The following is a 15,066-nucleotide window of genomic DNA, read 5'->3' as shown; positions in this document are numbered from 1 at the left end:
GTTCAGCTGAAAGCAAGGGAGCTCAAAAACCAGTAAGAGCTGGATGGGACTCTCTGTGTCAGCTTAACATGGTGTTAAAAGCAAAATCATTTCAGGAAGAAATGCACAAGGCTCCAAGCACTGTTTTCAGCTTTAAATAAAATTTATAAAAATAAAAGAAAATAATTTTTTTAAAGTAGCAATTTCAAATGGAAAGGTTCTTTATGAAGACATGGTTACAGCTTTCTTATTTCTGCTAAACTTGTTATGCAGGTATGTAAGTATTGATAAACCAACCTTAAGCCACAAGTAAGACTAGAAATGACCCAAAAAACAGACCATGGCACTGCCACCAGCTTGTCATTTTCCTGCCTCCACCACCATTGCTGGATCTAGGAATCCATTCTGACAAACAGCAGGTTCACCCCCTGCTCTGTCAGCTGCTTTCATGTATTTATTTATTTAGACCACACACTTTGGTTTTTATCTTTTTTTATAATTCAAAATACAGAGATATGCTGCTGGTGATAGGTCAAGTGTGCATGAGAAGAGGCAAAGACCAGAATAAATAAAACAAAATCTAGAAAGTATAGGCAAAAATTCTTTAAAATACTTGAAGTTCCAATTGCCAGTAAAATGGCTGCTCATTAACTGTGACACTTTGTACAGATATAAAATAGAAGCTATTTTTATTTAAGATCTAACAATGAATGCTTCCTAAATGAACAGTGGAGAATTAAATGGGAAGAACAAATGAAAAAAAATGTAGGAGGAGACATTTCTATCGGGTACAAGATAATTACAAAGTCTTTCACCAGACAGATCATTGCTAGGTGCAGTTTGAAGACAAATGTTAACCAACAGAAAAAAATCCCTGCTTACCATGGAAGCATACATGATTTCAAAATACAATTTTTGTCTTTGTCTAAGGTAACAAAATAAATGAGGTTTCAAAGCAGCAGCTGTGAATGCTGACAGGTATGACTGAGTTGCATACAGAAACAGGAGTGCACAACATTTGGGGTGACACTGTCTGGAAATGATCCTGGTCCTAACTTGCATCTCATAATAATCTAGCTGAGGTTTTTATTTTTAAGACAGACTATTGGAAAAAAAAAAAAATAAAGCATCTTTGTATTGGAAGAAACCTCCCCCCGCCCCATAATTGGGAGTTTTCTGATAAAGAACTTTTAAGGGCAATTCTGTAAAAAGGGATCTTCCTCCCTACTTCTCAAAATTTGCATGAGGACACAGTATTTTTCCTTTAACTGCAATTCTACTAAAAAGGCAGCCAGAGTAGATGCATTCCACTTTCTGAAATGGCTGGGTCCAGAGTGCTGCTCCACCATCCCTGGCTGTCCTTGTGGAGGGAAGCAAGACTCTCCAGCTAATTCTTACCTTGGCCTGGTGCTGGAATGGGAGTTAAGAGCAGGGGATAGTGAGGGGCAGGGGGAAAGGAGCAAGTTATAGGGACAAAGGGTGCCCCACCTTCTTGAGACGCACCCCCCTCCAAGAGGAACTCTGAAAGAGAATTCCTCCTGGAGAAGCCTGATCCAGCATGACCTACTATGATGCCTCATAAAACCTTTGTGTCTTAAAGTCTACCCTCTGCCACAGTTCAGGAGCTGTTACCCCTTTTCTTCTCAAGAGCTTTCATTAGGTCAGACATGAAATCTACTTGCTTGCCTCCCCCTGCAATCAGAGGTGGCCCTGCTGACTGTGGCTCTCCATCTTGTCCTGGGTTTTCCAGCCTTTTTGGAGGAATTGGTACAGGTTTCTTTGCTGGAGGTGGTGGTGGCAGCTTACTGGAGACAGGTGGGGGTGGAGGGGGTAATGGCACATCTCCATTACTGCTGCTGGACACTGGTGGTGGTGGAGGCACAAAATCAGGAGGTGGTTCACAGAAATCAGATGGTGGTGGTGGTGGAGGGAAATCAATCTTCAGTGTAGGTGGTGGGGGTGGAAAGCTCTCTGGATCTGTTAGGAAAATGCCACTGTCTCGTTTCACTTTGGAGGGGAGAACTGGTGAAGCAGAAATAACAGATGAACGCCTTTCAGGTGGAGGAGGAGGCAGCAGTGAGGTCCTCTTACTCTGGACTTTCTGTGGCCTCAGCAATGGCTGTGCCAGGCCAGGTGCACTGCCATTATTTGTTTCAGCCTTTAATAAGCAGAAAAATGAAAGGACAGACACAGTCAGTAAATGTGTAAACTAATGCCACTATCTAAGAACATAAAAAGTGAAAAAACATGAGGGTAAGTAGACAGGGAAATTAAGTACAGTACATTTTGCCTGAAACTTGAAAATACTATGTTGTTTTCTTTCTGGAGGTGCCTGCAGAGGTTTGACAGCAGAAACCTCCCTGTTGACAGTATTCATAGTGCTTCTTTGAATGCTGTCCACAGAAGATGAGTGCTTTTAAAATGATCCTTGAGTGCTGACCAACTCTTTTGGAACCTTCTTCCCTTCAGGTCTTTTCCCTTTGAATTCTTCCAAGATCCCTAAAGATGCTAAACTTGGCTCTCCTGGAGTCCTTGTTTGAAATCTTGCTGTCAGTCCTGCTACCTTCTCCTTCAATACTGAGCTCTACAGTCCCATGGTCACTGCAGCCAAGGCTGCCCCAACCTTCACAAGTCCAATAAGGCCTTCCCTGTTTGTTAGTGTAAGGTCAGGCAGCCCAGCATTCCTTGTGGGATCCTCCACCGCCTGGGACAAGAAATTGTCATCAGTGCTGTCCAGGAACCTCCTGCACTGCTTGTGCTTTGCTGTTTTGCTTCTCCAGAAGATGTCAGGGTAGTTAAAGCCCCCAAGAACCAGGGCCTGTGACTGTGGGGCTGCTTCCAGCTGCCTGTAGGAGGCCTCATCCATTCCCTCCCTCTGATCAGCAAACACCCACAATGGTGTCACCCTGACTAGTCTGCCCTTTTATCCTCACCAAGGCAGAGTTCAGTACACTCCAGGGCAACTCCACCACTGCACCTTCCTGGTCTGTCTCTCCCAAACAGCCTGTGGCCCTTCACAACATTCCAGTCACAGGAGCTATCCCACCATGTCCATAATTGCAATGAGATCGAAGCCCAGTGGCTGCATCTCTAGTTCCTCCTCTTTGTTTGCTGCTTCTAGAGAAAAGTGCTCTGCATCCCTGCAGTCAGCAGCATTAATTGTGGCATGAGCTAATTATAACATGCATGCCTCCTCTTCCTCACTCCTTGCCTAGAAACATGGAAGTAAATCAGACACAGGAGGAGGGAACCACTGGCTGAGTTCTCAGAATGTGATCTGGTCCAGAGGAAGTGAGGTTCAGAACAGAGAAACAGGAGGAACTCAAAGACAGAAACAAGAAGTGTAGAACACGTAATGCTGGTGACAGGAAGATCCTAGGAATTTAATTTCATTTGTCCTGTGCACTTCATGCATGATGGAGAGATTGAATTATGAACTACAAAAAACTGCACACTTTTTTCTGTATGATGTTCTTGAGGCTCTCTTACTGTACCCTTTGATATTTTTACAGCCAGATTTGGTGCAATTACACAAAATTTGGAACTTAACCAAGAAATGCATTTAGAACCTAAAAAAACATAAAATGTTTTCCCCTAGTTCTTCACAGTTTCTACTTTCTTACACACTCATCTTCAGCTGTGCAGTGCTCCCTACTGAAACACTACTCTATGCCTTGTGTTTCTAAGGCAAGATCCTTTTTTTTTGGCAGAAACAGAACATGGCACTAAGGTTCTGAACAGCACACTTTGAGACTATCCCAGCAGGCACATTCCTGCCACATGAACTCATGGCTGCTTGTTCTGAAGAACAGAAGCAGTGGGTGGCTGTTCCTTCACCTCCCATCAGAGGCTCCTGGTTCTGCACAGCACACACACTTTGCAGTGTGCAAAGCATGAGGAGGGGCAGCCACCTTTCCCAGGAGCCAAATCCTTCTCATTGGCACTGAGGGAAAACACAGTAGGTGAAGGGAAACAAACATGGAGAACTCGTTCACAGATGACATTTAACTGTAGTAACTGCTCACCTGTGCCTCAGATGTTTCCACTTTCTTCTGAGTGTCTGGAAATTCTGCACTGGAACGACAAACACTTTGGGGAATTTGTCCATTTGACTGAACAGTACCTGTGACAAGGAGAGGAGCCAGAGGGAAGAGAGTTATGTTTTTGTGATATTAATCAGATCAAGGAATACCCAACTAAGAAAAAGCTGTAAAAATTTCCTTACAACTTCCACAAGGAAACACTTGTAACAGGGTTTTATACATAACTCAGTAAAATTTGTTTTCTACTTCAAGCTCATTTTGTTTCATATTTAGTTCATTACTTAAGGAAAATATCAAAGTATCTTATATTAAAATCCATAAGTACCTTACATGAAAATTCCTGTGTTTCATGACAGCAGTTTGCAGTGTGCCGTAGTATTACTATATTCACAGTTTTTATTGCTTTTTGGGGGGTTTAATTTAGGCTAAAGACTAAAAGCACCATAGTTTCATATCAATCATATCAATAGCTTTCCAAGGTATTTGAGTTGTCTACATGAGAAGTCAGTATATTAACTCAGTGATTTCTACTTTGCCTGCCTCAGGACAGTAAGTACTTGGCCAGCATGCCTTTCCTAATAAAGCATATCTTAATCATGTAAACTAAAAATAGTCATGCAAGTTACAGCTAGTATCATGCACTGTTGTACTGGTATAATGATTGGATCAGTAACAGCAGTATGATGCATGTACTGAAAAAGTAAGGTTAGAAAATAACACAATCCTTTCTTACTCTCACCCACATTGTTACCACAGAAATGAGTGAAAGGCTAGGACAGAGAGTGGCTCACCCTGTAATAATCTTTCTATAATGATCAATCTCACAATATCCCACTCACTCCTTTTACTAATTGGAAGAAAAATTCCAATACAGCCAGTGTAGTGATGGGCAAACAGAAAGTTTCAGGACATGGACCATCAGTCTGCAAAATGTAGTGGAGTATAAAGGATTCAGATGCCAACAGAAAAATGCCTTATTAAGTTATGCAGATTTAAACTGATCTTCAGTGAACTAGCCTTGCATTCTCCAAGTTCTAACTGTGAATTGAGAGCTTTGCTGCAACACTGGCCTGTCTATAAAAAAGAATCTTGCTGAATCCTTGGGATAGTTTTCTGAAAAAAGACTATGCAACACAGATGATAATAGAAGAGAGCAATAAATGTGACTTCAGCTGATGTGACAATATCAGTACCTGCTGATGAGGATCCTGCAGGGGCAGGGCCAGGGGCAGCTGGTTCCACCACTTTTTGGTTTGCCCAATGAGAGGACAAGCCAGCTTTCTTCACTGCACATTTGTAATTGTCATAGAGCGTCTTGCCATACTGCAAAAGAATCAAAACATGAACTTGATATAGGTTTGACATAGGCCAACCATTCATTTTGCTCTTGGACAACTTTTCTGACCCTGTTTCTTCCTATCTAGTTTTGTTAAAAAGTGTCTTTCTAGAAGTAGTGTGCCCTCTTCTGTGTAGGACCAGGTGGAAAGCACAATAAAACATGAATTCCCATGACCAAACACAGTCTACTGATGTCATTCTTACATTTCATGTTCATTTCAGTATCTGTAAACTTCTTGAATCTGGCTTTAAAATCAACTGTTCTCAGTATATTTCTCCAAGTATTACATTTTCAAACTGGAGACTTGAGACACCAAATCCCAGGCTCTAGAGAAAACAGCTCTGTCAGTGTAAGACACAGGATAATTTTATGTTCACCCCACACCTTTGTTATATGCTGCCCTGCAGCAGAACTATCAGGAAAAAGCACAAACTGACAGATAAAAGGAGTAAGTCTGTAAGTAAGTATGGGAAAATACAGCCAATACCAAGGCTATGTATAAATCTATCTACCTTAATGTTTTGTACAAAGAAAAATGGGCTGTCAGTTAGGATCTTTTTGAACAGAGTGAGGCAGACAATTTGGGTAGGATTGTCTGAAAAAATGTCACAACTGGACTGACCAGAGCTTGCAGACTTTAGGCACAGTGTATTATTACTGAGCCAGATAACTGTGCAGTAATTTTTATGAATACATGAGTTTTATAGCTACTGAAGTCACTCCTGTGTTAATAAGAAAAACATACTGATAGCTAAGGTACAGGGACATTCAGCAAATCCATCCTCATCATGCACTTCTGATCTTGTTTCTATGGTAAAATTAGCATGAATGTCCATTCTTCTCATAGTATTTCCACTTGAGGTGATGACAGTCAGTAACCTCAGGAAGACTTGATTTTACAGAAAACATATTAAAGTAAATTTACTTTTAATCTCACCTTGGCAATTCTTATTCCTGTTACCCACTGATGCAGGGTTGCTTTATCATCACAGCACAAGTACTTGATATACTGGGACTCCTTTTGAATCTGGGGATGCTGAAAGATATTAATTTATAAAATAAGACAAACACAGAAATTAAATCTCTATACAAAAGTCTGAAGGCACTACACAATGACTGTGAAAACATGTTGTGAAGATGACTTGAAAAAAAAAGGCAGCAAAAACAGTATTAGAAAATACAAAAAATATGGTGATTATGAGCAATACACGAATTGCCACTGGCAGCTTTTGCTTGAAATTATTTAAATGCATTGTAATGTGAATTCAAGGTTTCCAGAAATGTAACAGTGATCTAGAGTTCAGTGAAATCTACAATTGCTCTGGTTCAAGGTCTAACACTCAATGTACAAACACTAGAAGGAACTCTGTTTCTCATTTTGTGGTTTATCATATGTAAGGTACCCAGACTGAATTTTGAACACAATTAGTTTTCAAAGAGTATGTTAAATTTAAGTATAAACTTTCAGCTGAAACAGATTTTCCCTCCTGACTGTTTTTCTTTGAGCTCAATTCTATATATTCTATATTTTCTATATATTCTATATATTCTATATATTTTTATATATTTTTATTCTGCTTTAGTATTGCTGTTTTTGCAAAAATTATATATAAAATGTGATATGTGATATGTTCTAGATAGTGGATCATTCAAAATCCAGCACCATCAGAATTATTCTTTTCCATTTGTTTGTACCAGAAACCTCTACAATTTTAAAACCTTTTTTTAAAATTTTGGACAAAATTTAGGATCCCCTTTCTTTACTGATCAAGGTAGTATGGTATGTATTGATATACCTTTGCAACTCAAAAACCATCAAAATGTCAGACTTCCTACTTGCCTAGGACTGAACATACTCTCCAGGACTGAAGGGATTTGGTTTCCCTGCTAAAGCAGAGAAGGATGTAAGTCTTTAGTAACTTAGATGGAATAACACACTGCCATCTCTTGATGTGTAAAGGAAAGAATGGACTCAAAGGAAAAATGCTTCATTATCCCTTATTTATGTGTTCATTTCTATCTATATTCTTAAAAATTATATGTGCACAGTTAGTGAAATATTGTGAATGCATGAAGAGTAGCAAAATACACTCCAAGGAAAATATGCTCTTTTCAGCCTGAGCAGCTAAAAATTCACAGCAGTTAAAAAGCACACCTCCACCTAGCAAGGACACTGGGTTTATAGGTGTCATTAGCCCCCAAATCAGAGCAATGCTGGACATGGGGAACTCAGCAAGGTCCCTCCCAGCACGGAGTGCTGCCAGCTTCTGGCTCCTGTAGGTGCCACCTCCTCACAAATATCTGCTGGTGGCTGAGATGTCCTGCTGCATAGGCCAACCCTGCCCACAGCTGGGTGCACACAATGCAAAAGCAGAGCCACACACAGCACATTTGCTTCTCAGCCACGTGTCCCTGCTCCCCAGTCAGCACTGCAGACACCAGGCTTCCCTTGCTCATGCTGACCCAGCTGCTCTGGAGGCCACATTCTGATTGAAAATAACAAAAAGGGAACTGGTCTGGGTTAAATATAACCCATTCCATCATGCTGTAGTTTTGGTTTATATGTTTTTAAACCCAGGAGTCCACAGCATGACCTCACATAGAGTGAGGGAATAAGGGACATAGTATCTTGGGGAGAGAATGAGTAGCAGGAGATGGATGAGAGGATGGGACTGCACAAACCACTATTGCTGCCAAAGCCCTGTATCATCAAATTATGGAGTGAGAGGGAACATATCATGGAGATAACTGTGAAGAAGAAAAAAGGAAAGGGATATTATCCTTAAGAGGTCTCCCAGTGCCAGATGCATGCCAAGGCAGCACTGCAGGTAACCATGATACAGGTCCTGCATGTTTGCACTCACCTGCTCACACAGGTCACAGCCTTGGCCATTTTTCTGCAAACACACAACTGGCAGATGAATCTCCCCAGGACAATGAATATGCTGAGTCTGCTTCTGCCTCTGAAGTGCCCATGGCTCCCTTATTGCATGACCTTGCTCTGGGGCACTCCCAGGTTGAGAGCGAGGGGCAGCTCACACTGCAAGCCCAGAGCTGCCAGCTCACTGTCACCACGTGTCCCAACTGCAGAGCAGCATCATGGACCCTCACCCACCTCACTCACATATCACCCCTTCACACAGCCCAGTGTACAGGGCTGTATCTTGTTTTTATACTCCTCTGCCACCAAGGCCTCAGAGTGCCTGAATGCTGCTCAGAGTGAGCTCTGCTAGCACAAAACATGGCTAGGATACAATGCCCAAAAATCCTTATTTCCTTCCACTATTTCTCCATTAGGTGACCAAACAGTGAAAATCAGTAGAGAATCCAGCCTGAATAGCACCTTTAAAAGGGAACTGTAAGCAAGCACTTTTTTGTGTGACAGAGTACATCCCATATACCTGGGTTATGTTATCACCAATGGAGACAAAAGAACCAGAAGGTGCAACCAAAGGCACTGCAACCCTCAGTATATTCACTTATTCAGGCACTTTTCAACCAGCAGCTAGCAATTTTGCTACAGTGTGTAAGGTCCTACTGAACCCAGCAGATGGCACCCAAACCTTTCAAAAGGGAAAAAAGGGAGCTTTTCCTTCCCTTTCTTTTTCACAGTAAGAAGTCCATTGCATCTACATATTCCCCCCCATTTTTAAACACCACACCTACCAGTGTGTATTCTTATTACAAGAAAAAATATAAGACTTCCATAATTTAACAAATGGTTCATGCAAACATCTGGAAGAATGTCCACACTGCATAACAAGTCAGAGAGGTCATGACAGAGAGCAAGCTAGGTAATGGTGCTGCACATACACAGAGCCCTGCCACTGGGATCTGCTTCTGGGGTGCTCAGGAGAGGCTGCTGCAAAACCCTCCTCTGGGGCACCCTATGGAAATATCAGTTTCACAGGAACACCTGTACTGTGTCAGATCCAAGGTGCCTGAACTCAGGACCTGAGAGGATCTGGACTCTCAGAGTGGCCAGGAATGGGGGAAGAGAAAGTACAAAATAAGCATATATGATACTTCCTTCTCTGTACCCTCTCTGTCTACAATGATTTTCAGTGATCTTCTGAGACTCATGGGGCTGCTCTGTAAATAGATTCTCTTCCAGGCTTTTTACTGAGCACAAAGAGAGTTCTGATATCCACAACACTTTTACCAACAACTTTTGCAAGTCTGTCACACACTCTAGGAAGAACCACCTCCTTCTCTGAACCTGACTGCCACTAGCTTTGTGTAACATACTTGTTTTGGAAGATACACTGAATGCTTGATCCCTAGCCACACCTTTCCATGCCACTCCTAACCTAGAGATCCACATCATAGTCATGGCAAGCTGTCTCTTCTTTTCAGCCTATGGGTTTCTAGTCTCTTCAGACATTCTTCAAGTCAAAGTAATTCCTTACCTTTGCTTACCCTTGATGCTCCTGCTTGATATTTTTCCAAATTTATTATATATTCCCTTTGACATGAGAGGACCAGAACTGCACAGGTGAACAGAAACCATGAATTTGTGTCATGGTAAGGCAACATTTGCTTTTTTATCATCTATGTCTTTCCTAATCATTCCTAATGCTTGATTTATATATCTGACAACTACTGAGCACTGAGCCTCAGCCTCACAATGGCCTTCCAGAATTCCTCAGTCTGCCCTTTCCTTGATGATCTGAATAACATAATATCATCAGCAAGTTTCCTCACCTCACTCCTTACCCGACTATGAATATTTTCAGAATGTGGGGGGTCCCAAAATCCTGAGAAGTTGATGGGGAACTGTCAGTGAACAAGGAGACAGGGTCCCTTGCTGGATAACATGTGAGTTACTGGCTACCCTTTACCCTATCTTTTGCTGGCTATTGTCTCCACTAGGCAATCCATCTTAACTACTGATATTCACCAGTGGGACCTATTCCAAATTGCCCCAATCAGTTCCTTGATTAAATTACTTCAATCAGCAACTGTGATAAAGCACACAGTCACAAATGTGTGCTATCAATTAGGGACCAAACTATCAGGCTGCTGAACCCCCAGCTCTGAGAAGGAAGGTCAGACACCTCAGAGCCATGCAGGCACCCTGTCTAATCTCTTTGTTACAGCTGAGAACTGTATTGTCTCTCATTTTCCAAGGAGCACCACCAGCACCAGCTCTTTTTATGTGTAACTTTATGAATGGTACATGAAGCTTAACACACTACTGAATCCACAGCCCACTGAACTCAACTGAAATATCCCCCTCACCTCACAAGGGCTTTGGACCAGGCCTAAGGACTGTTCCAGGCTGCCTAAAGCAGCTGCCTACATGGCCAGACCACAGACACAAACACCAACAGCACCAAGCTTAGTCCTGAAGGTTTATACCCATACAAGATTATTAATAATTGGCTCAGATGGAGACATTTGGCTTCCTGTAGTCTTTAGATGCATGAAGCATGCTACTTAAGGTAGGAAGGTAGAATGTTTCAGCCAAGAATTGTCCTAGCCCACCCACCCCACCATTTGCTCACTTGGAGGAACTGAATCATAGTGGAATTGCTCTGGCAGTACAAATGGCAGAAGTCTCAGCTCTCGATGCTGACCTTTACAAGCTCAATTTTTCACTTAAAACTTCACACAAAATCTACTACATAGTGCATAAAAATGGTGACTCAGAAAAAGCAATTTGAAGAAGAACCTAGGCAGCTGGAAGTGCCTGGAAATGCTGACTTGGTATGAAGATCCCTAAATGATTCTATAATTCTGTGTGGACCAGTTTCCTCCTTTCACAGCTCTGGAGTCTCAGGAGAGTGTTTAGTCTAGCACACAGACATAAGCAGCTGAAATCACTGTGCAAGTCTGGTTTTACTACTAGATTCAGAGTCTCTGTGATAACTTCTCTGTGAGACTAACAGAGGTCAACAACATCAATCATAACAGCCATGTGAGAAATACAGTACTTTAAGGAAAAAACCACTAACCTCAGTGTGGCACACCTCACACATAGACACAGATAAATGATTTTGTTACAGGGTGCATACTATGTCCTGAAAAGATCATTAAAATCATCTGACAGCAAAGTGAAAACATCTTCTCTGGAAAGTTTTAGCACCTTTGCCTCTGAAATATGCAGCACCAAAATGAATTATGAAAGGCAACTGCTTAAACAGCAACAACTCTAGAAGTCACAGTTTAAAAGAAAATGGAAATATGCAAGTAGAAAGGTTCTCCAGAATTTTTCTCACATTAAAAAAACTGAATAGTGCTTTGAAATAATATGGACTACAGTGAACTTTCATCTATCAATGTCAAAACTCCTAATAATGATGCATTAGTCACACCATTGAGTCTGATTTTGCAGGTATTAAGATCTGAGCATCTCAAACATAAGCATGCAAAAGGATGTGCTGTGTTTACCCCAGAAAAGCACTGAAAAGTCTTGGAACAGAACCTAGTATTCTCTCCTGTCCCACTGTCTCCCAACTGTCTAGAGATAAAAAAAGCAGAAGCACTTGAATATAAAGAGTTTGTTTTCTGGAGAGGTTTAAAAAAATATTTGTCCACAGATAGCATTTTCAGATATAAATGGAACTCTTTGCCTAAGGAAAAAAAGATAAAACACATTGAAAACCTGAAGAAATGGGAACTGAATGATGTGGTTTCTATGGTGTCTGCCAAAACAAATGACTGAAGGCCATTTGTGCATGAAATTGGAGATTATCCCAATAAAACGTTCTTTTGCTTTGCTTTCTTCCAACACTGAAGATGAAAAGTAAACTGAAGTTGTTCAGGCATCTCATTGCATTCCTTGCCCCAAAATATATGGATCATTGCTCAGTCTCTGAGGCAGAAAAAATAGCCAGAAGCATAGAGTGACTAACTTTGGATCACAAGCTTTGCCTTTCAGCCGAATTTTCACAAAATGCTCAATGCTTTTGGACACCTTTACTACCACCAATGAACCTATGCTGGTTGAACTAGCTTCTCTGAAAAGCTGAGACTCTTCTGGCTCCCATGACTCAAAGTATAATTAATAGTCAGTACCTTTCAAAAGTCACACTGTAATGGTTCAGACTTGCAATCTAACATACATCAGTCAAATCTGGATGTTATGCACCCTTTACATGAAAATGATCATACTTAAATGATCTTCTGAAGATCTGTGAACTCTATGTATAAAAGAGTAATTGCCCTATTATAATGAAATTATTCTTTTGACCTAGGTTTCTCTAATGACCTAAGGCAAAATTTTAGGTCATTAAAATATTTATGTAATAGTCATTGTAACCAAAGAAGTCTGCTTTATGCAGGAAGTATTATTTTTCAAAGCTATCATATTCAATTGCTCACTGTCCATTCTCTCTCCTTATTCTCCCTGCTATTTATGTTAATCTAGCAAAACTGTGCATGTATATGACTGTAATCCCACATACCTTAAAGAGCTCTGCAATAAGAAGTGTTTCTACTTCTGCTTTCTCAGTTAATCTAGCAATAAATTTACTCTGAAATACTTATCTGAAGCACTCATACTAACACAATTTCCAAATCTTTCACATGAAAAAAAACCAAACAAGTCCTGCTTTTTATCTTTGTTTCTTGCACCAGCCATTTGTTCTACATAGCTGTTATCCATAGTGTTTTCTATCTCAAACACTGCTAATTCTCACCTTCTACCTTTTAACTCTCTTTGTGTTGAATGTATTATGTACATGACCCAGGCTCCATGGAGCACACAGGGTGTGAGGAAGGAGGGAATCAGGAGAGAAGCAGTTAAATACCAAATTAGCTCCTAGAATGGTACTGCTATTGCAAAAAAGCTATTCTTTTTGAAAATTTACTTCCAAAATTCTTTAAACCATTAGATTTTTTTTTTTTTTAAATAATGGTGCCAAATGATACCAAGAAAACTTAACTGTTTTGACTGCACAGGAAAATGTACCCAGCTGTAGAAATAGATGATGATTTGCCTTTGTCTCAGTTTATCCCCAGGAAACCAATTTTTTTCATCCTAGATTAATTCAGCATTATGCACCATTACCTCCAGATTACTCAAGCATAACCAGCACCAATAAACTATAATTAAATCCACTCTTTGTCACAGGCACATCAGACTGACTAAACCAGCAAATTTGCATATAGATTACCTTGCTACTTGTCTGCTTTGAAAGATTTTTCAACATGGTGTGACAAAATCAGCTCCTGGACAGGCATGTGTGCGCTTGCACACGCAGAGACAATCCACAAAATAAACATTATGTGCACAATTTCTGCTCAGTGCAATAGATGCTGTTGCTAGAATGATGGACACATCCCCTCCTTCCTGGTGAAATACCTTACTTTTGTGGGCTTTCAGTTTCAGAATATGAAATAAATCATTAAAAGTCTCATTTACTTCCACAGCATTTCCCATATAACATAGTAGACAGTAAATGAGAAAATTTGCAGGGAATCTCGATATAAACCCACACATTTGTAAATGCAAAGGTGGCTCTGAGGAACCAAAGTATTCCTACTTGCTGTGTGCAGTGTGTGAATATGTTTTTTCTGGAAAGGAGACAGAGTTTTGTTCCCTCACGATCGCTCTTCCCAGGAGTGGCCAGCACCCTGTGCAGGGTGGCAGGGAGAGCTGTGCTGTGACCCACTCCTGCCTGCTCTGCTGGGAACTGAGTGACAAATCCAAACTTGAGAAATGCAGCTTTAAGTGAAGGTCTCTTTTTGGCTGACCTTTCCTTCCCTCTTCTCTGCATATGGAGATCTCTATTAGGAAAAGACTCACTTTATCTGATGCAAAAGAGAAGGGTGGGATCTTTAAATTTATGAAAGCATTAGACTTAGGCTGAGTACAAAATAAGAAGAATATGCATATTTAGAGGATGTCCAAAAAGTATTTCTTAGAGGCTCTGTTTTTAATATTCTGAGAGTCCTTTGTGTTGTTTCTGGGTTTTGAAATGTGGGAATTCCTTTGAGGAAGGAAGGTTTGTTTAGCAATGGTATAGAACAAGTGCATTTAAGAAGGTAAAAGCTCAGTCAGCACAGACCAAATAGCCACTGGGAAATAAAACACAGTTCTTCAAGTTTTTAGTTGCCCCAGAGCCTAAGGATTCCTGAAAGCCAAGCCTTTGTGCCAGGTTGCAGTCTTATCCTCAGGACCCAGCCACATCAATCTGGTCTGCTGCCCAGGCACAGCCAAAGGTGACCCAGCTCTCAGCCACCAACCAGCCAGATGTGCTCTTTCTGGCTGGTCACAGCTGGGCTTTCTGCTGCCTGATATGAGGAAGCAACTGCTTTGTTCTGTTATTGCAGTTGTCTCCTGAATCATCCTGAAAGGAAACTTCTGAATAAGCTCAGCAAAATGCTCCCTCTTTTGCTAGTAAACACTGTGATGTTTGTTTCTGGCACCTCACCCTTTTGCCTGTTATCTCCTCAGCATCCTGATTATTAACAAATAAGCAAAGCACACCCCACTCTTGTCCTGAGGTATAGTATATACAGTGGGGTGCTGACATAATGGGAACAAATGATACACAAGGAGCACTCACAACACATCATGCACCTCTAGCTGCAAGAGGAATATCCTACAGCAAGGATCTGCAGATAAGCAGATAAGATATACTTGTATTTGAGCTAGTTTAGCTGCAGCTCCAATATCCCAGGCTGCACAACCCACCACAGCTTCAGGCTACGTATCAAAGCAACCTGCCCATGATGTGCATGATTTGCTGCTACACT

General features: G+C 41.0%; 1 protein-coding gene across 1 annotated transcript in view; it reads right to left on the bottom strand.

Annotated features, from left to right (window-relative positions):
- Window positions 1–20: 20 nt before the first annotated feature.
- APBB1IP (amyloid beta precursor protein binding family B member 1 interacting protein) overlaps window positions 21–15,066 on the bottom strand; it is a 59,263-nt gene continuing 44,217 nt past the window's right edge. The window contains exons 11-14 of the mRNA XM_056483289.1: window positions 6,299–6,397; window positions 5,216–5,345; window positions 4,005–4,102; window positions 21–2,137 (exon numbers count right to left, since the gene is read on the bottom strand). Coding sequence (XP_056339264.1) covers window positions 1,598–2,137; window positions 4,005–4,102; window positions 5,216–5,345; window positions 6,299–6,397 — 867 coding nt within the window. The 3' untranslated portion in view covers window positions 21–1,597. The remainder of the gene's footprint in view (window positions 2,138–4,004; window positions 4,103–5,215; window positions 5,346–6,298; window positions 6,398–15,066) is intronic.

Source organism: Oenanthe melanoleuca, chromosome 2 (assembly GCF_029582105.1).
Source record: "Oenanthe melanoleuca isolate GR-GAL-2019-014 chromosome 2, OMel1.0, whole genome shotgun sequence".
Taxonomy (NCBI): domain Eukaryota; kingdom Metazoa; phylum Chordata; class Aves; order Passeriformes; family Muscicapidae; genus Oenanthe; species Oenanthe melanoleuca.
The sequence above is the reverse complement of the archived record's forward strand: the minus strand, read 5'-3'. Positions and strand labels throughout refer to the sequence as shown.